We start from the raw sequence: 25,702 nt of genomic DNA, 5'->3' as shown, positions 1-25,702 counted from the left end.
ATTTTTAATTTAAATTGTGTTTAGTACTTTTTTTTTTTTAATTTAGGCATGGTCTCTTTTGGATAAAAATGTTATCTATAAACTTGATTTTGTAGAAAATATTTAAAGACTTTAATTATATTATCTGGTATTAATTTTATAATTTGATGTTGGTAGTAACACTACAAGAGATTGTGTTTTTTGAGACAAAAAATTATCTTTAAAAACACAATTTTCGTCCCAAATTATATTTGGAGACGAAAAAATTTCATCTCAAATTTATCTAGGAAAGACCATCTCAAAAAAATTTTGGAGATGAAAATCAAAATTCGTCTCAAAAAATCATTTTTAGAGACAAAATTGGGCAGATCCAGTCGCGTTCGAACGGATAATTTTTTTTGAGACGAACCGATTTCTTCTCAATATAATGTTCGAATGGAATATTTCTCCGTCCGAACCGAGATGTCCATTCGAACAATATGAAATATTTATTCGAACTAATGTCCATATTTGATCATGTTCGAATGAACGGAGTGTTCGAACAAATATTATGCGTTCGAACTAATAAATTTTTCAAACGACTTGTGTTCGAACAAAAATTATGTCTGTTTGAAAAGAAATTTTATTTTCAAAAATTATATCCGTTCGAACGGGGTTTTGTACATAACTGTTGTTTGAACAAATAATTTATTGTTCGAACGTCCGTATTTCTCTTTTGTCGTTCGAATGTTGTAGTTTTCGTTTGAATATGTCTGTTTTGATTCGAATGAAATTACAAATGGTAATTTACCGTTCGAACTGGTTATTTACCGTTCAAACTGTATTAATCATACAGATCAGAATTTAATTAAAAATATTATATTAATATTACACAATTTGTAATTCAAACATCAATTGTTCAAATGTTTTGCAACATCATAATAGCAATTAAAGAAAAGATAAATTTGAAGACTATGGTGGTGGCATAGAGTTTTGGGACATCATTGACTGGAATTATTCAAACATTTTTTGGTTATTCAAATGCATCCTCTATTCTAACCTCACCTCCAAATCTACTGCTTGATCTAATCGGGCCAGCAGCTCTTTTTCCTTGGACCTCAATCGTTCTATCTCAAGTGCTACTTCCTCTAATTCCTTAGTCTTGTCGTCATTCGATTTGGCTCGAGAATAGGATGATGATGATGATAAGGATGGTTTTACGCAACGTCCTAAACCCCTCAAATATCTAGAACGTGATCCAAGAACTTGAGAAAGGATCTGAGCATCGTTGATAGATGATGCATCAGATAGATCCGCAGCAGTTTGCTTAAGAGATATTATCTTGTCCTACAAAAACAAAAACATTAAAGTTAGTATAAGTAACAAAAATATTATATGACAATGAAACTAAAAAAACTTAAACTTCCATAATTTGTCTCTGCTTCGGACTGACCCAAACATCATCACGATTTTTATGTGTTTTAACATACAATTAGGTCAAATCATACTCAGCGGGACTTTCTTCTTTCTGTAAAAGGAAAATCTATATTAGAACTTAAATCAGAAAATGTGTATTATATGTTAATATTTAACAGACACTAAAATAACTTATCATTTTGTTAGAAAAACGATGAAAAGATCGAGAACTTGCATGATGGTTTATCTTTAAATTTGATCTATTTGCTTTGTTCACAGTACTCCGTTGCTAAAAGAAAAAAATATTAGTCTATACGTTTAATACATCTGTGATATATTATTAAAAAAAGACAGCAGCGATATTACCTGATAAGTAGGGTCTTCAAATATATCACAAACTTTTTCCCATTCCTTTGGTGGAATATTTTGGAATGGATTTTGGCGTGCCTCTATTGTAGTATTGAACTTCTTATAATGTGCATAGCAACGACCTTTGTAGCTCCGAAACGCATTCAACATCAGTTCCTCAACCGTTAATCGATCATCTCTTCGGCCAAAATGAAGCTCGAACTCATCTTTTCGAAAATTATAAACAATTACTATAAATACAAAATAACTTGAAAGTAACATATTATATACTTAGTTGCTTGAGATGTAGGTTATTACCAAACAACGATTTTTTATGTGGTCTTTCACATCTTGGGAAACTTTAGACCAAGAGGATGTAGAAATAGGTGCATACGTGCGAGTAAGTGTACCAACATAAGAAGTAAGCCACACTGCCGAATCTCCGGAGCCACCGGTGTGATCATCAGGAATGTCAACTTTGATTTTTCTAACTTTCCTTACTTTCACTATGCAGACATCCCTCGTAGTGCCTCTACCTCGACGCTTGTTTACAACAACTATATATACAGCAATTAAAACATAACTTTTTAATTAAATTAATTTATTTTATAGATATATTACTTAAATTGAGCATAAAATATGATATCTAATTTGATAAAATTCATTGTTCTGGGTTTGGTGATGTTGGCTCACTATTGATGACAAGTGAACCACACAGAGAGTCAATAATGGATGGGGATGGCACACGTGTTGCTTTGCGTTTGGGAGGCATATCTATTTGAAATTGTAACAAATTATTATTCAAACAATCGTTAAAGATATTTATATGTTAATATTACTTACAGAAATTCATGTTTGAAATTCATTCACTATCCATTTTGCTAGACCAGTCGCCCTCATCATCACTAGACACTTCAGTTGATTCATCTTCTTCCGATATTTCACCCTCAATTACTTTGGGTTGAACATCTTCTCTACGCAATGGAACCATATCATATTGGCTTAAATTAACAAATAGATTGATGCCTACTTCACTTTTTTGATATGCTTCTTCATTTACTGGACTATCAACTTCTTCATGTGGTTTGTCTGCCTCTGGAATGTAATCATATACATTTATTGGTGCAAACTTCTCCACTACTCACCATGGGTTTCCGTACTCCGGATCATCTAAATAAAAAACTTGATTCGCTTGGCAAGCGAGAACGAAAGGATCATCCTCATACCATGTGCGAGATGTATTGACACTCACAAAATAATCATCGTTACGTACTCCCAACCTAGGATTTGAGACATCCCACCAATTACATTTAAACAACCAGACCATATATCCCCCCACATACTTTAACGCTATGATATTTTTCACAATTCCGTAGAAGTCAATGTTATCATCCCCATGGCTTCCTTCGACTACGACCCCACAATTTTGAGTTTTCCTATATCTTTCTCTATCAGTTGTGTGAAATCTATATCCACGCACCAAACATCCTGAGTACTGGAAAGCCCGTTTGAACGGACCACATGCTAGAGCATATAGTTCCGGTGAGTTTTCTAATGAATTTTCACCATATTTCAAAGCAACCTATATCAATATATATTATTATATACAAAAAAGTAGAGTTTAGTGGTATGAAATTCGTATTATAAAATGGAGCTTAACAGTAATACCGCATGTTCAAACCACGAGGCAAATTCCTCTTCATGCGTCTTTTCTATGTCAGTTATACCATTCGAGCGAAGTAGTTGTATATGTTCGTTGTGCATGTTCATGTTCATGTTTAATTTGTATGAAATTATACTATATTATTATACATAAACTTAAAGATAATAGTGATTTAGAAAATCATCACTAACCTTAAGTACTGATCAATCTCTGCGTAGTTATTCAAGACATACCATCGAACTCTTTCAAACTCTTGCGAACATAGATCGTAGCCCCCATGTGCGCCTATGGGACACACGGTCTGGGAAAATACAGTAAATGTCGATGAGACTCCCATCTCTCGCCCACCTTCATAATTTCGGTCCAGTCTTGTAAATCTAGTATCAACCCCACGAAAATATATTGAACAAAATGTATGCCACTCATTATCAATATATGACTCTGCAATCGAACCTTCTGGACGAGCTTTATTCCCCACAGATTGCTTAAGTTTTTCCAAAAACCGTTCAATATGATACATCCATCTATACTGAACAGGGCCAATGAGTAAAGCCTCACGAGGTAGGTGCACAGCCAAATGAACCATTACATCAAAGAATGAAGGCGGGTACAAACTCTCTAATTTGCACAATATTACTGCAATGCTAGCTTCCATTTTTAACAATGCATCAACTTTCAACGTTGTACTACAAATGTCTCTGAAAAATTCCCCTAATTCTGTGAGAGCTGTACGAACATCTCGAGTAAGCTTTCCACGCACACCAACTGGTAATAGACGCTGCAGAAATACATGACAGTCGAGACTTTTAAGACCAATTATCTTCCAATCATATGTTCGAACACATCTTGTCATATTTGAAGCATAGCCATCGGGTAATTTGATTTTCATAAACCAATCACAAAATTTTTTTCTCTCATCATTTGAAAGTGTATACCATCCAATGGGCATATAAGCTGACGATCCATTATCTTGCAAATCCAACTCTGGTCTGATCCCCATCTCCTTTAAGTCTTTACGAGAGTTAGTTGTATCTTTGTCTTCCCTTCTATTGACATCAGAGTGCCCAATATATTCTCAAATATATTTTTCTTGATGTGCATAACATCTAAATTGTGGCGTAGTGTCAAGGTAGACCAGTATGACAATTCAAAGAAAATACTTTTTTTTGTCCAATTCAACTCCACTGCTTGTCGTTTTCTTTTTTGAACGCTTGAATCTTTTCCAAATCTGTTTTCTGAAACATCCCCCAACTGGGCGATAATATCATTCCCAGTCAACTCTGGCGGTGATGCCCTGCGCTCAACCATTCCATCAAATATCGCTCTATTTGTACGCCATCTATGATCATGTGGTAAATAACGACGATCATAAAACATAATTTCCTACCATGACTCAACCATTGAGACTGTGTATCTTTATTGCAAACAGGACAAGCCATTTTACCTTTTGTGCTCCACACAGACAAATTTCCATATGCAGGAAAATCATTTATTGTCCACATCACTGCAACATGCATCTTCAACTCTGCAATCAATGGTTGCAAATATACATCTAATTCATTCCCTGGTGACCTTGGCCATGGTATCAGTAGAGTCATCATAAAATATGGATCATTCATACACTTCCAAAGTGGCAAGTTATAAGGCATTAATATGACAGGTCAAGTACTATGAGAAGTGCTCATGTTGCCAAATGGATTAAAACCATCCGTTGCTAAACCAAGACGTACATTGCGAGGTTCTTCAGCAAACCATGGATACTCGACGTCAAATTTCTTCCATTGTAAGGAATCTGCAGGATGCGAGAGAAAGTTTTCATATTGGACTCTTTTTGTTTGATGCCAAGACATATCTTTGGCAATCAACCGCGACGCAAACAATCTTTGAAGTCAAGGAATCAACAGAAAATGTCTTAACACTTTATGGGGTACATTACGTTTATCGGATGTCCATCTTGACTCATGACACACTGGGCATGAGTCTAATTCTGCATATTGCTACCAGTAGAGAACACAATCATTTTTACAAGCGTAAATGATATTATAATCAAATCCTAGCCCTCGCTTCAATTGCTTCGCTTCATAAAAATTACGGGGTACTACGTTATCCTGAGTAATAGCCTCTTTAAATAATTCTAGCAACATGTAGATAGCCTAGGCAGAAATACGACAAATAGACTTAATATGAAGCAACCTCACCGTAAAAGATAACTTGCTTTGACGAGTGCACCCCTCGTACAACTCTCTTTGTGCATCCTCCCATAATCTTGCAAAATTATCATTACTCTCAAATGACTGTGCAGATGTTCCTTCTCCATCTCTCATCCCAAATATTTCTGCCCCCAGATCGCCTAACATCTCAGTCATATCTTCTCCATTATCATCACTGTTATCACAATCGTTCATATTAATGTCGTCTATGTCGATGTCGTTACCCTCCTCCATTTGATTGGTCTAACTCCTTTGGAAAATGATTCGTCATGTAAGACCCAAGGTGAGTATTTATGATCAATTCCATTTACAAATAAATTATCCTTCTCCATCTGCTGTATAGATAATAGAATCTCAAACTGTCCACTTTGGACAATTCAAGAGTTGTACCCAAATATTTTTTAAGAGAAATTTGGCCACAACTCTCGAACGGGTCTAAGGTTTAAGTACATATAAAAATAACCTTAAAATTCAAAACTATCTAACTCATAATACAATTATACAATGAAATCACATTCCAAATCACAAATACATTGCAACATTACATTCCTAATTAATCACCAATTGCTACATTCTAATTTAATTTTAGTGCATAATATTTTTTAATTATACTATATTATTTTTTAATTACATTTTTTATAAGCTTTATACATTAATTTAATTATTAACAATTGCTATGTTATATCTATATTTTAAGTTTTTAATTTAATTTTAGTGCATAATATGTTGTAATTATACTATATTATTTTTTAATTAAATTTGTTATAATTTTTATACATTAATTTAACTATTAACAATTGCTATGTTATATCTATATTTTAAATTTCTAATTTAATTTTAGTACATAATATTTTTTAATTATACTATATTATTTTTTAATTACATTTTTTATAAGTTTTATACATTAATTTAACTATTAACAATTCCTATGTTATATCTATATTTTAAATTTCTAATTTAATTTTAGTACATAATATTTTTTAATTATACTATATTATTTTTTAATTACATTTTTTATAAGCTTTGTACATTAATTTAACTATTAACAATTGCTATGTTATATCTATATTTTAAGTTTCTAATTTAATTTTAGTGCATAATATTTTGTAATTATACTATATTATTTTGTAATTACATTTTTTATAAGCTTTATACATTAATTTTAACTATTAACAATTGCTATGTTATATCTATATTTTAAGTTTCTAATTTAATTTTATATAAACTATGTTGTAATTATATTATATTAATCTATATTTTTATATTTTATTCATTTATAATTTTTGTTATATTTAGATTATGTTCGAACAATATTCTACTCCCACAGGATCCCGTTCGAACTAATGTTATAGCATTCGAACGGGACAAACCCAGATTCCAGACACGAAGCAGAGAAAACATTTGCCACAAAACACAATTTTCACAATCACAATCTCATAAGATGTATATTGCCAAAATGCCCATTTTAAATGGGATTGCACAAACACAAATATACAGCATGCATCTTAACATAATTAATTATAAATTATAAATTATCAAAAATCTAAAAATTATAAATATTACCTTAAATTTAAGCAATCCAAACAAAAGTATCAATCTACAATACCTACATAAGCAGAAAACACATTATGAGAAAACCTAAATCATGTGCAATAAACTAACATTAATGAAACTCGATATACAAAAAAACATAGGAAAAAAAAACATATCTTTTGTTCAAACCTCTCCTCTCTCTCTCAAAAATCCCTTCTCTCACTAAGTCTGTGAGTATCTCTCTCTCCACAACACTTTCACACACACAAAATCACAAAGCCGTGCTCTGCCTCCTATTAAACATTCATCAACTGTGAAAATGAACGAGAGGTTCAGGTATATGAATCTGCGAAGTCCCGTTTGAACTGAAAATTTACCCATTCGAACACGAAAATTTCGAGTAGGCGCCAATTCTGCCGCTATTTATTTCACGTTCGAACGTGTCATTTTGTTGTTCGAACTAACAAATCAGAATATTCCTTGGTATATTCTTCAAATGTAGACCATCTCAAAGGGTATTTTCGTAACACTGTTTCTTGCAGAGCGTTCGAATGACGAATTTTGACGTTCGAATAAACTAACATTCAGAGTATTTGGCGCGAAGTTTCCCTCCAAACACATTCCACGAGATAACACCATTCGAACGGGACGTTTTTGGGTTTGAACCAATCACAAAATATTTTAATATTATATACTATATAATAACTATATATTATACCAACTATTTTATATTATAATTGATAATATATAATGTACTACAAGTCTAATAGTTAATATAATACTTATACTATATACTAACTATTAATATATAGTACTTATTAATATATATATACTTTTGGTCTTCTAATTTTGTACTATATATTATATAACTTACTATCTTGTGATATAATCTATAATAACTATAGTTATAGTAACTTATAATAGTAACTAGTAACTAGTTACTATAGTTATGATAACTTGTATAGTTATCATAACTTATAACACTTGCACTGAAGTAGCTATAGTAACTATTTTAACTATAGTACTTATGATAACTTGTATAATTATCAAAGTTTATATAATACTTACACTGTAGCAGCTATATAACTAATAGCTACTATATATATATAGTAACTATATAATACTTACATTGTAGTAGTTATATAGCTAATATCCAGTATATCTATATTTATATTAATTATATGAGCTTGTATAGTTATCATAACTTATAATAGCTATAGCTATATAGTAACTATATATAATACTTACACTGCAGTAGCTATATAACGTATAACTACTATAGTTAATAACTACTATAGCCGTATAGTAACTATATATAATACTTACATTGCAGTTATATAACTAGTAACTATAGTTAGTGTTATAATATTATATAAACTATAGGAGTATAGTTATCATAACTTATATATAGTACCTATATAAATCAGCCATTGTAGTTATACTAAGTACTTAGAGTATTGGCATTGGACTCATCAAATGAGTTCAATCTTCAAAATTTGATAAATTCATGTTTAAAATCACTGCATTGGATTCACCAAATATTAAAATCTGAAACTTTGACGAATTGTGCATTCCAATTCATCTTCAAATTTAAAGAGTTACTATTCACACTCTATAACTATTATTTTATTTACTTAAATTATTGTTTCTTAATTTTGAGCTACAATATATTTAAGTTGGAAAACAATAATTTAAATATCAAATTAAATTATTAATTAACATATAGTTAGTATAATTGTAAAATATGAAAAAAATAAATTAAAAATATTATTATTAAAAAAAATCATATTATATTATTATTTTGATCAATCCAATGGCTAATTCAATGTGGGGTTATGGATAGGGAGGTTTTGAGTTTATGAAAAATATGTACTTTTCACCAAATTTTGAATATGAAAATGATGAATCCAATGTTAATGCTCTTAGTATGTACTTAGTATAATAGAAACAATATATTTAAAAATAATATACTAAATATATTAATTAAAAGTATTATAATACTATTATTAGTTTCATTTTTATACTTTTATACTTTGTAATATTATTATCATTATATATTATTATTAGTAATATAATTATAAATATATTAATATAATAACCGTTCGAACGGGTATTTATCCAGTTCGAACGAGACGCCATGGTCATTATAGACCCAGTTCGAATACAATAAAACAAAACTCTCTCATTCAAACCAGCAACCACCGAGAGCCTCCGAGTTCTCCCCTTAACTCCACCGCGAAAACCGCCACTCAACCGCCGTAGGAACCCCACATTTGAACTTCTAAGAGGTATGGGTTAACTCTCCACCTCTATAGTTTAGTTTTTTGCACGAATGAGATGTGTTTGGGGGGTATGGATTTCGAATCCGAAATCCACCCTTTTGGTGTATTCCGTGGAAATAACATCAAAATAATCGGTAGAAATGATTGGGTTTCACTCCTTAATCATTTCTACCGATTAAAACAAAGGATAACATCTAGATAGGAAGTTTTTCAGTTCGGGGCTGAGTCAACTCAGCCATGGCTGTTTGGCTTCTTCCGTTCGAACAAACTCTAGTCCGCTCAAACTCCTAGTTGTCAAACAGCATTATTTCTGTTCGAACAAAATAAGTTCGTTCGGATGAACAAAGAAACTCTATTTGAATGAACAGAACAGTCCATTCGAATAGAGTTTTCTAGTTCGAACAGACTATGTTCTGTTTGAACGAATTATTTCAATTCAGTTCAATATATTATAATTCTTCAATAATATAATTTAAATATTATGATTAATTATATTCTTACTTTCATTATGGTTAAACAGTATATCAATGGCATCCAGCGGAAGAAAACGTGCGAGAGATCAGCCCAGCCAAAGTAGTAGATCAATAGCTCATGCTTCGAAGACGAGGTCTACACTTGTTGAGCGTCCAGTCATTTTGTTTGACTTCTCCGATCTTTCATGGGAGGGACGGAGTATACAGTCCATCTTCACAGAGCGGGGATAGATACCGATCTGTGAGCAGCGGGGGACTGCATATCCAGAGATGGTCGGTGAGTTCTACCGTGCCATGGGAGAACTTAGCGCTGATGCTCTATTCTACACCATGTCAGTCCAGGGAGTGAGTATTAATTTCTCTCCCCGCATTATTGCTTAGTTCCTTGACATTCCCCGTATAGCCGATGCATATCCTGCAGCGGCTACACGGGGACCAGAGGCTGTACCATCTGATTCCGACACACCGGCCGCATCCACGCTAGCCCCGAATGTAGGTTCAGATGCTACTTCGGATGGTAGTGAGGATGAGGATCTACCTGATGATGGTCTCACAGACGATCAGGTGCGTCAGCTAGTGTGAGACCCATTGGCTCCTCCATATGATGGGAGTAAGGTGATCCGACAGGCCGATTGTATAGGATTTTTTAGAATGCTTAATTTGATTGTTGGCTATAACATCGATCCGAAAAAATACAAGACTGATTTCTGGATCGATCGAGCCAGATTTTTGTTGCAGATAGCACGGGGGGATCCCATTGATCTGGCATTGTATTTATTCCTCCGCATTCGATCGGAGTCACGCTTTTCCAGTGGAGGTAGTCTACCATTTGCACTGCTGATATCTAACCTCCTACTCTGATCGGGGGTTACAATGTCGGCCACTGAGCGGAGGTCGCCACAGATGAGGCCCCTTAACAAGATCACATTTAGCAAGAGCCCTGGGCACTTGCGGAAGACTGCACCAGAACAACCTAGTGATCCTCCCACAGATCCAGCTTCTAGTAGTGCTGCCGCTGTTGAGAGACAGCCTCCTGGGGCAACTTTGGATCAGGTACGAGCTCTATTTGTAGAGTTCGTTGAGCCCATCATGGAGAAGCTTAGGGATCTGGAAGGATTTATTAAAATGTTGCAAGAGGATGTTGATATACTAAGGAATCAATAATTATGATCGTTTTAGTTATTATTTTACTTTTTTATGTTATATTGAACATTATATATTTGAGATGCAATTAATGTATGGTTTTTATTTCTCATGTTTTCTACTTTGTTTATTTTTTTAATTTTACTTGCCGTTTATGATAATATAAAAAATGATACTATATTTAAAGTTATATTTATATAAATTTAACATAAAAGTAATTTATGAATTTATAAATATTTTAACTCACCGCAAATCATAATATATAATATATATACATTTTTATATTTTTAAAATGATAACAAATTAATGGAAAAAATATTTATTACTTTAATGGAAAAATATATGCACAAATCCATACTAATAAAAAAAATTAATTGAATCTCTATCCGTTCGAACAAAGAAATTTAAGTTCGAACGGTTATTAACTTACCCCAGGAAAAATAAATTAATTTTCCACCAATATTATTGTTCGAACAGATTATATAATGTTCAAACGGACATTAATTTCATGTTCGAATATATTTTGTTCTGTTCGAACGGTTTTCCTTTTTTGAGACGATTTTGTTCATCAAAAAATATCTTGTTCGAATGGATATTTTTCTGTTCGAACGAATTTAGTAGCTCAGGCATTTTTGAAAAATTTCGTCTCAAAAAATGACTAAATTTCGTCCCTAACAAATTTCGTCCCTAAAAGTCAAATTTCTTGTAGTGTAAATTGTAAATGTTTAAACTTTTATTTTTAAAAACTTTAAGCCTATTATATGAAATAAATAATGGATAGTTTTAAATTAGATATGATTAGTAATTTACGATGATTTTTAATATAAGTATTATTAACAATATTTTATGAATTACTATTGCTTAAAAAATTTATGATTTCCTACTAGATTATATGTTAACGGTATTAAATTATCGTTTTAATAATAGTTTATAGAGATATGAGCTTTAAATATGATTAAGTTAAATTTTAGAAATGAATTTAAGTTATTTTGCCATATTTGATAAAATTATATTATGATAAGTTAAGATTATTTTTAATGATAATAGTATTTATTAGATTTCTGATAACTAGATAGTTATCAAAGCTATTTTCTGTAATATGAATTTAAGTAGATGGAGTGTTTTAGTAGTCATTTTAGAAGTTTTGTAACGTTTAGTATTTCGTATAAGTGACGATTGATATTCATTCGGCTTGATTGTAAAAAGATTCAGAAAAGTTAAAAAGTCCAGGTAAATGGAGTTCTTATGCTAGATTTACATAAAAAGAAGTAAATTAATGTTGATTTGTAAAAATGTGCATGTTGTTTTAAAAAGAAAATGTGAAAACAACCTCAGTATTTGTTTTGCATTCACTCATGCATGAAATATGTATGAAAGAGAAAAGAACTGCTTTTGACATGAATAGTGCAGACATGAGAAATATTTGACATGTTTTTGAAATGTGCAAAAGAGCTTATATGATATCCGAGAATTTTTGTACATGTGATATAAAAATGATTTGGGTCTGTTTTTTATGATATGAAAATGATATGAATATGTTCACCACGTGATTTGATATGATATGCCTCTGAAAAACCTTTGGCATGACTTATCTGTTTTTATTCTGATTCTGATTCTGGTTCTGATATAATAATGTTGGTTCATGTGATATGGTTGGTACCAACATGATATGATATGAGTGAACTCACTTTGTAAGCAAAGTGGTCTTCTACTTGTTTTTTCATGTCTGCACACTCGGGGTTCCGAGAATGAATAAGGGAAAGTTTCACAATATGATACTGTTTGGTTTGGCCACCGGGATAGCACAATCCTACCACGATGGTTAAATATGGTATATGATATGATATGGTGACATGACATGAGATGATATGATTTGAAAAGATGAAGATATTCAGTTATGCTATGCCAAAGTATTTTTGATTATGAACAGTTGGTTTTTGAATATGAAAATGGTCTTTGAATACGAAAAGAATCTTTGAATATGAACAATTGGTTTTTGAGTATGAAAAGATTGAAAAGTCACTCTGATTTTCTGATAACACATTTCTGAGATCTACATATGAAAATGAAATGTTTTGTTTCTGCATACTGAGCTTTCTAAAAAGGCTTATATTTACATAGTCGTATATTTTTTTCTGTTTACTGAGTTGTTGATAGCTCACCTCTTATTTCCATAACATTTTTCAGATATTTTTGATGGTACAACTGAGATCAAGACTAGAAATCATGTATAAGGCTACGTGAGCATAGTGGATTAAGTACAAAGATGGTATTTTGATTATTGGAGATTTTATTTTATAGTTATGTTTTGATCTGTTGACTTGGTATCTTGGAAGGTTGATGTTAAATTTGAGATTTTTGTGGTGTTTAGATTAATCTGATTGGAGTAGTTGATCTGAAATAATGAGTTGTACGTATCATTGAAAACTTTGGAATCTATAACTATATGGTTGAAAAATGATTATGAGTGACAAGGAGTAACTCTCCAATCCATCTGGGACTGGGGCGTTACAGTTGGTATTAGAGACAGGCAGGTTTGAGATTCTACAGACTATAACATATGAGGTTTCAGATATCTATGGGTTTAGGAAGTAACATTAAATTTGAGGTATAGAAATTTGAGGATTTAGAGATGATTATATGGATACTTAAGGTTTGTGATTTTGTTGACTTTATGGATTGAGATGTTGGAACTCAGAGGTTTCAAGATTTTAAAAAACAATGATTTTTTATGATCTAAGGTTTTAGAATTTTGTAGGCTCCAAGATTTGATTTTGATGATTTTCAAGGTTTTAGCATTTGTGGAATCATTGAAGGTGGCCCACGAAACTTGAGGTTTTAGAGTTTCTAGATTTTAAGAAATGATTTTTTTATTTTTTTATTTATAACATATGAGGTTTTGGAAATTTGTGGCTTTAGAAAATAATTTTTAGATTTGAGGTGTAGAAATTTGCAGACTGCAAGGGATGATTAGGTTGAAAGTTAAGGCCCTAGATTTTGCAAACTTTAAGCTACAATTAATTTCAGATGTAAAGTTATAGACTATGCATATTTTGGGGACAAGAAGTCGGTTGCTATAAAATAGTGGTGATAGTCATCTTAGTAGCTACTGAAATGGATGACTCTTAGTTTTAAACATTTTGGAAAAATCATTAGAGTGTGAAGCGGAAACGTGATTTTGATAATATGATGGTTTGAGAGTAAACTTCGTGGAGTTTGGAAATTAGTTAACTTGAGATCACTTAGGACTTGAATCATATGGCTATGGACTTTAGGTTTTTAGGATTTTCTGAACTATAAATTTTTAGAAATCACGAGTTGAATATCTTCATGAATCAAGTATGAGATTAAAGGCCATGAACTTTGGAGAGTTTATTACGTTACTTGGTTACTACATTATGTGGAGAGATTTGAATTATTGTTAGGTTTTTAATTGTATTGTTGAGGTCTATATTTTTAGGCTTGAATTGAACCCACTTAGGTGTATGATATATATATATATATATATATATATATATTTATATATATGCATGGCATGGATATGAGGGATTAAGAATTATAGATTTTTGACTTAGGTGCAGCAAATTTCGAGGAAAACATCTTTGTAAGGGAGGGAGGATGTAACGTCTGAGCCCAACACAAAGCTCACATTCAATTTATTTTATTTTATTTTTTAAGTTCATATACCATCAAGACATAGACCCAATTTTTCTCGAAATGGACCCAAAGCCTGTAGGTTAAAGTAGAAAGCACTGCAGACGTGCATGCCCCATGCAAGTTGATCTCCATTTTCCTTATTTCTTTCCCCGTTTCTCCCTGTTTTTATGCATCCACAACACCAAGTAAACCCCCACGCTATTTTGGTTCCAAATCTCCGTTCTCTCCCTCACATAAGTGTTCCACAACTACTTACCCGATGCCTTCGTTTCCCCTCTGCACTGAACTTTCTCTTGCCCATGTCTTTTCTTCCCCTGCACCAACGGTTTCTTTTATTTATTGTTTCTGATATGCACATTCGCTCTCTATTCTCTGTGTACCTTATTTCTCTCGACCATTTCTCTTCCCGCTCATCTTATTTCCTCTCTCACCATATCTCTCATTTTGTTTTAACTGGCACATTGCTCAGACTTCCTTCTCCCTTTCTCTCACATCAGTTTCTCACCCCTATTTTCATACACCCAAAACAGAGTATAAATATTCCTCGGTGATCCACTACACCTCCTCAAGTCACCACAGCCAGGACGCAAACCACCGTACCTGCACCATACTGACGATGCCAACCACTGGGAACCACGAGAAGTCATTCCCCTATTTTACTCACTAAAAACAGAACAACAAACCTCCCCCTCACGTCTCATTTTCAGCCCCATGACACGTCGATGAAGCCAGCGACATCGCTAGGCCCTCCACCACGTCGAGGTCCCACAGAAACCACCGCCAAAGACTTTCTGGCACCCCTAGTCCATCTCACGCCTCTCATGATTTCACGGTGAGTTCCCTCTCTCCCTCATGCCGTGCTTTCTTCTCTCCCGTAATATCTCTCTCTCATTAGTTGGTCTCTCTCTCAGAGTGTTCAACCGCCACCTCGCCGACGTAATCTCCGCCACCTCCTAGTTCTTCATGCCGCTCATCCACTCTCGATGAGATGGACGTCTCCGTTGCATGGTTGGTCTCAATTTTCTTTCCTTTTTTTTTTTGGTATGTTTTCCCAACAGCCCCAATTCCACCGGGGACCACCATGGGAACAGCCGACGACAAACCCACGAAATCCACCCCACCATAAATTTTAAACCAGAAAAGCCCTTGTTTCATGCACCCAAAACAGAGCAGCGTTGGGACTGTTTATTCACTCATGCCACCATGCCCATCATGGCAAACGACCATTGCTCCACCTCAGAGCCACCATGAAGAAAGCCACAAGGATCGGAGTTCAGCCTGGTGCCTTCAAGCTACTGAAACCGTGAAGTTCTCTCTCGGGTATCTTACTCTCTTGCTACCAACGTCAAACTCTCTCTCTACTCAGACTAACATCTTCTCTCTTTCTCTCTCGATGCTCTTCAGTCGTGTCGTATACCGTCGATCTAGTCTAGCCACCGCTTTCGTCGTCCCTGGCCATGAGGTTGAACAAGGCAACAATTGGCGACAGTACTAGACTTGGAAGGACGAGGAGAATAGGAAATCTTTGTCGACGACTTAGATCTAGGGATTTTGCTCTGCTATATGGCAAAAAGGAATGTAAAATGTTTACTCCCAAGGCTTGCATGTGAATCTTTGACCACTATCTGATTCCGTGGCCACATGGGTAAATTTTAGGTCTAACAGTGTTTTGTAACATTTCCTTTTACAACGAAGTAATTCCGATTGTAATAAGTGGTTTTCACCATCGTTTTACACTTGATGCACGAAATGCAGTGTTATTTGGGCAAACTTATTGCGGCGGTCTTATTTTGCGCCATCAACCAGCTAATTCCCACTAGTGATAGTCTTGGGGAAAAAAATCCGAGGTAAAAGTCCATATTTCTTGTAGTATCTATGCGGATACTATACGGCCGGTCATAGATTACCCATTTACTAAGAATAATAGTAATAGTAGTAATAATAAAAATTATCCTTGACCGAAAATAGTACTATACAATCCAACTATATATTGTTACTATTGCATGCACATCAAGCAAGTAGCCCAAATGTTGGGAGAACAAGAATCAAACTGCACCTTCTAAATTAATTATCTCTAAAGTAAACAGATCGAGGAATCGCTTTAATTTTCCATATATAAGATTTTGGAAATCATCTTTAGAATCTGACATATATGTATATATATAGCATATCTTGTTTATTATAACATATGTCGTCTCTCTCTCTCTCTCTCTCTCTCTCTATATATATATATATCCGAATGAGACCACGAGTTGATTGATCAGCGCTATATATGACTTGTAAAATCAATAAAAAAGTACTTCATGTCCAAATTAAACACGGATGCTAAAAAAGAATATTCCAGTCTTTTGCAGTACTATTCATTATGAAGAAGTTCCGTGATAAAGATGGTTTTCCCAGAGATATATACCCTTAATTTGTTCAAAGATTTCCACCCATTGGGGTCCTTTCTAATGGCTAGATGACCCTACCGAGAACCCATAAACTCTTAGGTTAATTTATTTAAATATTGTTGATGCAAATTTTTCGTGATAGCATAAATAAAGAAAAATTGTCCCTACAGTTTGGGGACACTGATCCAATGATTAAATCAGTCTCTTTTATTTGAGAAATGATAGTTACAGTTATGAATAAGTAAGTACCGTATAATCACTTTAAAAAAAATAAATAAATATGAGACTCACTTAAAAAAATAATAATTTTTTAATAATATATTTTATTTTTTTTCAAAATAACTACATGACACTTACACATTCTACAGTTACATGTAACATTACTCATTTTATCTGAGAATATTTTTCGAATGAAACTGTTACCTTCTTTTGTAGCGAGACTGTCCACTTTTTACTAAAATTCTTACGAATAAGATTCATATATAGGCAGTTGCCACGTGTCAAGCTCGAAGCCGTTTGATCATTAATATAAGAGATTATACGTACCTGGCCTATAAGAGTACTAAGATTGAATGGTACTTATCATCTTTTATAAATGTTGTAAGTGGGACTCATTAGTTAATTTTGTCACCACATTAATTATGCTTCGATCAATTCAAAAGGCCTTGACAACACTAATATCTTGTTTGTGAACTTTTAATATTCCTGATAAAGGTTCTCATGCAGAAAAGAGTGAAAACTGTTGGTTTTCTTTACAAGAGAATGAAAGGAATCCATTGGCCATTGATGTAAGAGGAGTGATATTGTCGTAAAGATATTTTATAAAATTAATCTTATAAATTGACGTGATTTTATGTGATTTGATATATCTGTTTTATTATAAAAGTAATTTTATTATTTAATAAATCACATAAAATTATATGAGTTTATTTTTAAAATATTTCTGTTTATGTAAACTAGCTTTCGGCAAGCTGGAGACAGGCTACTTCTTTTGATAGGGATTCCAAAAATCAGAGATTTGGTCAAATATATACGATGCCCTGACGCATTTGCATGCATTCTTGTCTTCTTGTCGCCGGTATTTCGATCCAGCGCTTGGGAGTATCTCAATCAAAGGATCTAACCTAGTGGTCATGATATGGAGAACGTCATCATATTCTTCAAGTTTGGGATCTATCCATAAAGACTAAAAATCACTAGGAATAATAGTTGTGGAGTAACGTGCAATGCACGTTCTCTTAATGACTAATATCTACAAAATATAAAAATAATATATTTTTTTAAATAAAATTAATTTGTCAATAATTTAATACACAGAAGTAGAAAAATAAATTTTAACAAGCATCATAATGATAATAAAATGTTACAGTAATATGAGTAATATGAAAATTAAAAGGTTTAAGATATTCTATCAATAGTTTTCTTAGTAAAATATATGAATTGTAGAATTCAACCATACTACTCGATGACCCAGGAAGCACTAAAAAAATACAAAGTCTTTTATTTCTATATTGCTCTCACATTTTTTCATCATTAAAGTAAGTCTTTTCTATTTTGGAAACTCTAAAAATATTATAATGGTAGAAAATTATTTTATTTAAATGATTTTAGTTAATTAAGAATATTATGAGATTTAAATTATATTAAAAATTCTAATTATTTATATGATTTTACTCTCTTAAAAATATTTAATAAAACTCTATCATTTATTTAATGATGAAAGATTAGTACTTTATAAATTAAAGTTGAATTTATATTTTAATTGTCTATTTTAATTTAGTTTATTTTTAATGTTTTAACTTCCACTGTTTGATCAATTCTAGAGACTCAAGATGAAGGGTTGAGATTTAAAATCTCAAACCCTAACTTTTCCCTTTATTTTTCCCTCTTCCCTCTCTCTCCTCCCTCCCTCCAGCCGCACGCCCCTCTCCCTCTCGATCTCTTCTCCTCGGCTCCGCCCAGGGCCACCGGCCGCCGCTACCGTGCCACCTCCAAGCCTAGTCACCGGCGACCTTCCCCACGCCGATCTCGTCCCCACAGACCTCTCTCTCTCTCTCTCCCCCCGCAACAGGCCGAAGCCCGTAGCCCTCTCTCTTCCTATACACGCATGGGTTTTTCCCCGTAGCGCCGCCGTTAGCCACCCCTATTGAACCGCACCACTATTAGCAGCCCATCGATCTCGTCCCCACATACCTCTCTCTCTCTCCCCCCGCAACAGGCCAAAGCCCGTAGCCCGTAGCCCTCTCTCTTCCTCTACACACACAGGTTTCTCCCCGTAGCGCCGCCATTAGCCACCCCTAAGGCACCGCACCACCACCACCACCAGCCTCATCCTTCGCCGACGACCCCTCCACTTCCTCATTTCCTCTAGCCAACGACCCCTGATTTGTGATTTGTGTGGAAACTTGTGTGGTGATTTGGTGATTTGTGTGGTGATTTTGTTGTGATTTTGTGGTGATTTTACTGAGGATGTAGAGAGGGACGCAGATGCAGAGAGGGACGTAAGGGTGAAGAAGAAAAGCGTAAAATATGTAGCACTGTTCATTATTGTTCACGTATCACTGTTTATTACTGTTTACATTTATAGCGGCTTTTAAGTATAAGGGGGATATATCTAATGATCTTAATTATAAGCTAGGTTTTTGGCTTGTTTTTCCGAGAGTTTGATATGTTCACAGCAAATACAGGTCCTGAATTTATCAAAACAAAAACTCAAGTTTATTAATATGTCATTTGAATAGTGAGTTGATATGAGATAAGTTGAGAGGAAAGTTGAAAGTATTATTTTTTAATATTATTATTTTTTTGAGATTTAAAAAAGTTGAATTGTTTATTATATAAGGTGTAAAAATTTGAAAAAATTGTAATGATAAGATAAGATAAGATAAGATAAAACACTCACACTATCCAAACAGAACCCAATTAATGTACCTAATTTCTAAAGCATAATGATGCACATAGTATATATTGGCCGGTATAATGCAAGTCTCGTGCATTCTTTTAAAAAATAAATTGGATACACATGGGAATAGTATAAAAAAATTCACTTTTTCATAGTAAATCCTATTTTTTTCTTAAAGAAAATATGCAAGAGACTTACAAACATTAAAACTTTACAAATTATTATTCAATTATAAAGAACAATGATACTCACACAACGTTCTTCATAACACTTTTCACAACATATCATTGTAAAGTGAGATAAAATGAGGGTATTTTTATAAAATAATATTATTTTTATAAATAATTTTATAATAATACTCTCATTTTAAAACATGAGTGTGAAATATATTATGAAAAATATTATATATATATATCATTTTTCTTTTAGATTTGGGTACTTTTAGCTAGCTAGCTAGCTAGGCTGCCACAAAAATAATGTGGTACATGCGAAAGAGCAACACCTGTTGACTCATCTGAATTGGCTACGACCACTTCCGCAACACGTCTCAGCAGCTGGGCATGCACGAGTGACCGCCACCAATCCCCATACATAGAAACTGTGCATGGTTTACTGCTCAGGAGATAAGCGGAACGATAAAAACACCAAATAAAAGATAATATATATATATATATATATATATATATATATATATATATATATATATATATATATATATATATATATATATATAAAGAAAGACTTCCACCAATAATAATGCAGATCAGCTTACGCATATAAAGAACTACAGAATATCATTTCGTCTCGATCCCTGTACTAGTGGGACTGAAGTACAGCCATTTTGGAATAAGTGAAACTCCAAAGCTATTGAAACTTTGAATACACCAATATTGATCATCTCTGCCAAGCAAGATTATCCGGCCTTCATGCACGGGTACATCACCCTGCACTATATGCTCCACCATATCTTATAAACTTTCGGTTTTTCATCCTTCAAAGTGAAAAGAAAAAATATGAATTGATAGTCAATTGGATCCATAATCATAGTAAAACTATAGAGACACATGACTCCGGGAGATCTACCTATAGAGATCCAAAGAAACCCCAAATCGTCAGGATGGAGGAGCTCCTTCCCTCAGCCCCCAACGCCTATTTTTTCTATTTTTCTTCTTTTTTTTTTTCCTCCTCAAATTTTCCTCAAGTCTTAACTAGAGGCTAGATCTATGGTATCCTTCAATCATAGTACGTAACAGAAATGACTGATAATGTCGAAAAAATCGCACAACAAGTCGAAAGGAGAGAAATAGTCATTCCTGACCTGAAATGATGATTCGGGTCTCGATCGGTGTGATCTGGAGCCCTCAACAGTTGTCCGGTGCAATACTTATGGGATGTTAGCGTGTACATCCATGAAGATAAAAGGAAAATAAGTGTAGAGAAAGTAAAAAGAGATGGATACATAGATTTACATAGATCTGCATATTGCCTACATCCACGGGACGTTTGAGGAGGTGAAATCCATTATAATATGCTTGTTTTACAGTCTCTCATAATATCTCGTTTTTTATTGTATAATGGAAGTTAGAGATTTATTTGTTGGAAAAAGATGTTCTTACTGGAGCTCCCTTCGCCAGGTTGAAGAAGTAGTCGAAGTCCCATTTTATCTAATCCCTCTTTTCACGTGCCTTCCTTCTGTGATCAGGCCTGACCACCATTCCCTTTGCGTGTCTAACCACCTCTCTATTTTCTACTTTCTCCTGACACTGTCCATCTTTTCCTCCTGACACACTCATCTCCCTTGTCCCTTTCTTGTCTCACATTCTTCTCTCTTCTTTTATCTTTTAGTGGTGGCCATTTGGTGGGCTAAGCGTAGTCTGCTCGGGCTTGGGATATTTTGTCTCTTACAATGTAGGCATTATTCATTATCATTTTAACTATTATTTTCTTAGTATTAAAACAGGATAAAAGGATCATAGCTAAACAATAATTCATACGATAAGAGGTCTAAATGGATCCACACGACACGCTGCAAAATCTCAACATAATCATTTGGCAAGAAAAAAAAAAAAAAATCAATATAATCACTCTCTCAAAAGTTCCAATATCTTGAAACCCAAATACCTTTATTTTTTTTTCCGAGTTTCATGCCATGAATTATAGGTATGAATCCCAAAATCATGGACCAGTGCATGATCAGTACTTTAGGGTATTAAGATTAATATTATATAAAGATGAATAATCATATATATGCTCTTTAATAGTGGGATAATATTATTACAAGTTGCCTGAATGAGGGAAGAAAATCACATGAGGGTCCCACCAAAAAGGCATTTTTTGTCGGCAGAGGCTCAAAGGAAAGCAAGAAAAAAGAGATGGGAATGTTGATAAGTAGAATTAAGAATTGGAGATCTAATCGCCGCCAGGGTGTAACTTGATAATATATTATATAGAAAAATTACATTGATGTGTAGAGTATATTGAGTAAAATGCTTATATAGAATAACTTGATTGAAAGATAAATTTTAAAATTTAAATATTATAAATTATATATTATAATTTAAGTTACGTGAATAGTATATTCTACATACCAACTTGAAAAATATAATAACTCTATCATATATTAAGAAAATGGAAGAAAAAACGTGATTGCAAATCAACTTGTTTTGGATATGGAAAATTTGAAACTTTTTTCATGGTCTTTCTGTTTCAAATTAGTGTTTGAAAGATTTTCCCTTTTTTTAATTTTTATTTTTTGTCCTTCTTAGCTTTGCTTAGAAGGTGAATCACTTCTTGTCATACCCTTAAACAATGCCCAACTTGCAGAACTATCCCATCACCACCCTCCTTTCAGCCAGTTTATAAGGAACAAGCATTGCAGTCTCTTCCCCACAAACCATCATCCCTTGAATTAACAGTCTTCTCCCTTGACTGAGGCTGCTTCTGCTCTTCACTTTCTCTACAACTTTTCCCTCACTTTCCTTCAGGGCCGCTAGCTCTTTCTATTTTCTGTAATATTACTTACTCTTTTTAGCTAAATTCCCATTTAGAGTTTCAAGCACATATATGGCATCAAGCCCTTTCAGTTCTTCAAGTACTGGTTCTAACTCCTCATGGACACCAAAACAAAACAAGCAATTCGAGCAGGCTCTGGCTTTCTACGACAAGGACACCCCAGACCGCTGGCAAAATGTTGCAAAGGCTGTGGGTGGGAAATCTGCAGAGGAAGTTCGAAGGCATTACGAGGTTCTTGTCCAGGACCTGAAGAACATAGAATCTGGCCATGTCCCCCTGCCCAATTACAAAACCAGCACTGCAAATACTGGGAGCAATGGCAGACTAGGATTTGGAGACGAGCAGATCAGGTACTAATGCACTGCTATACTTATAATCTTCCACGTACATGGAATGTTACTTTTCATTTTAGATTTTATATTCTTCAATTACATCGGTTAATATGATAAAATGACTTCGTATATTTGTATTTAAATGGATAACTGTTTGAAATGCATCCTATCAACAAATGCATGATACGTTGATGTAGCTAAATTTAAAATAGCTACAATAAGATTTTACAGAAGAAAAGCACAATCCGGCGTGCTTATCTTTACGTGATACGTTAAATTTATTTTTATAAAATTTATTTATACCTAAAACATTTCTCTAGAGCTTAGGATCGATATGATCTACCAAAACCCGTTAAGTACAACAGGCGTCAAGCACATCATACATTAATGTTTTTATACGTATAAAAACATGCATGCATCATCACTGTATTGGTTTTAGCCACTTCCGGAGACTTCTCATAGTAGAATACAAATTAATTAAGCTAGCTATTTCCTCGATCAGAACATTGATGTCTCATATAAAATAACCTTAAACAATTCTTCATTAATTTGCATGTTGGAACCTCGAGAGCTTGTGACTATCACACGTTCCCCCATATATAACACGTCATGACCCACAAAACCTAGCTTTGCTTTCCTGGTAGTTAACTGTTCAATCCGAACACCGACCCTAGCTGCTGCCTGCCTGCCTGTAATTTATTATATTTTAATATTTCTTGCTATTTTCGATCCCAGTTTTTTATTATTATTATGGTTTATCTTATACTATATACTTACTGCGAAAAAAAAAAGTCCCGCCCACATGAAATCTAATCCAAGTTGCTTTAGATGGCATGCGCATGCAACAGATAAACTGTTTTAAAATTAGGTATGATCAGGATCATTCTGTGGCGTGTAAGCACGTTGTTTTCTATCGGATTTCACATTCCTACCATCGAAACCCTTTTCACTAATCCCCAGACTTGCAGACGACACTGGATTCTTGAATCTAGCTCAGACTTTTGGCAGCACTGGAGAGAGAGAGAGAGAGAGAGAGAGAGAGAGAGAGAGACCCCTTCAAGCATAGAATGTGCTCCAAACGAATAGTGACTATTTAGTTTGAATTATGCTAGCTACTAGTGCATGCGTAGCATACTCATCTTTGTATTCATATAGAATCAAAGTATCCATAGTTCTTTATGGAAGCTGACATAGAAGGTTTCCACATTAGAATTGTGTTTAGTGTGTCAATGAACAGGTTTGGAAAAAAAAAAAAAAATATTCTTCTCACCAGCCACTATATTTTCACTACCCTACACTCCACGCTCCATAATCTATGAAAAACTATAAGTATGAAATGTAAGAGTAAATAGTAAGTAGTGCATAGAATTCCTCGGTTTGAAAATACATAGTACTCATTTAGTTTAGGCAATTCTATATATAGAGGCTGCCAAGAAAAAAACTGTTGCTATTTTTGTCTTAAAATACTTTATCATTTTCAATAATATTTGTTGATGCGGTGAAACTTTAATGGTTATAAATTTAGAATTAAGTTCTTATATATCTGAAGATCGACCCCAAGTGAGAGAAATGGAGAAATCTGAAGTTATAAGCCTACAGAATGATCGATTACTTCCTCAGTACTTATTGTGTCACTCTCTCGTTTAAAATTTTCAAATTTAGACAAGAAATAGTTGAAAAATCATTTTTCATAAATTTATAATATATATTGTAAGCACAAATGCTTTTGATTGTATATATGAGTTAATTAATGCTGATTTTTTGTCCGTTATTTTGTTATTTTTTTTGTTTTTCCCATCTGCAGGTCGCTCATGAAGAATCTAAGGCTATAATGAAACCAAAGCATGAGCGCCATTGAGCAGTCATGTGGTCATTTCAAGTAATAAAAGTGAAAAATGTAGTATTTACAGAAAAAAGTAAATCCTTGGCACTGGTTATATATATGCCTCTAGCCCTGTAAAACCATGCACTCCAACAAATGCTAATTCATATAAAAGGGCTTAAAAAGAAAGGAACTTTTATGTTGTCATCAATAAAGTCGAAATTATCTTAATGGATTATATATGTGCATGATTTGAATTAAAGTTTGTCTGTCTTTGTCTTTGCTGTTTTCCTGATACGATGCTTCTTCTATAAATATCCATTTTGCAAGCAAAATAGGAAAGTACTGAAATAATTGAAATATATAATATTCCAATTCAGATCCTCTTCAATTACTAATAAATATAAATATAAATACAAGATTAAATATTCATGTGTGCTTTATATTTTTTGAAAACTTGTAGGACCTCTATGATATATATATATATATAAACGTGAACCACAACCTAATTGGAGATCAGTATCTCTTTTCGACTTAATCAACTAAATTATTGATTAC

At 33.4% G+C, this 25,702-nt stretch overlaps 1 protein-coding gene across 1 annotated transcript; it reads left to right on the top strand.

Moving 5' to 3' along the window:
- Positions 1-22,906: 22,906 nt before the first annotated feature.
- LOC121244195 (protein RADIALIS-like 3) lies at positions 22,907-25,154 on the top strand. Its single transcript, XM_041142218.1, has 2 exons — positions 22,907-23,340; positions 25,127-25,154. The coding sequence occupies exons 1-2, from the start codon at positions 23,042-23,044 to the stop codon at positions 25,152-25,154; spliced, it is 327 nt and encodes a 108-aa protein (XP_040998152.1). The 5' UTR covers positions 22,907-23,041.
- The last annotated feature ends 548 nt before the right edge of the window (positions 25,155-25,702 follow it).

The sequence above is a fragment of the Juglans microcarpa x Juglans regia genome, chromosome 8S, assembly GCF_004785595.1.
Source record: "Juglans microcarpa x Juglans regia isolate MS1-56 chromosome 8S, Jm3101_v1.0, whole genome shotgun sequence".
Lineage (NCBI taxonomy): Eukaryota > Viridiplantae > Streptophyta > Magnoliopsida > Fagales > Juglandaceae > Juglans > Juglans microcarpa x Juglans regia.
This window is presented reverse-complemented; position numbering and strand designations above follow the sequence as displayed.

Excerpts from the sequence above, each read along its gene's own strand:
- LOC121244195 (XM_041142218.1), top strand. The coding sequence starts at position 23,042 with ATGGCATCAAGCCCTTTCAGTTCTTCAAGTACTGGTTCTAACTCCTCA. Across the intron at positions 23,341-25,126 it reads TTTGGAGACGAGCAGATCAG|GTCGCTCATGAAGAATCTAA; the intron begins GTACTAATGCAC and ends TCCCATCTGCAG.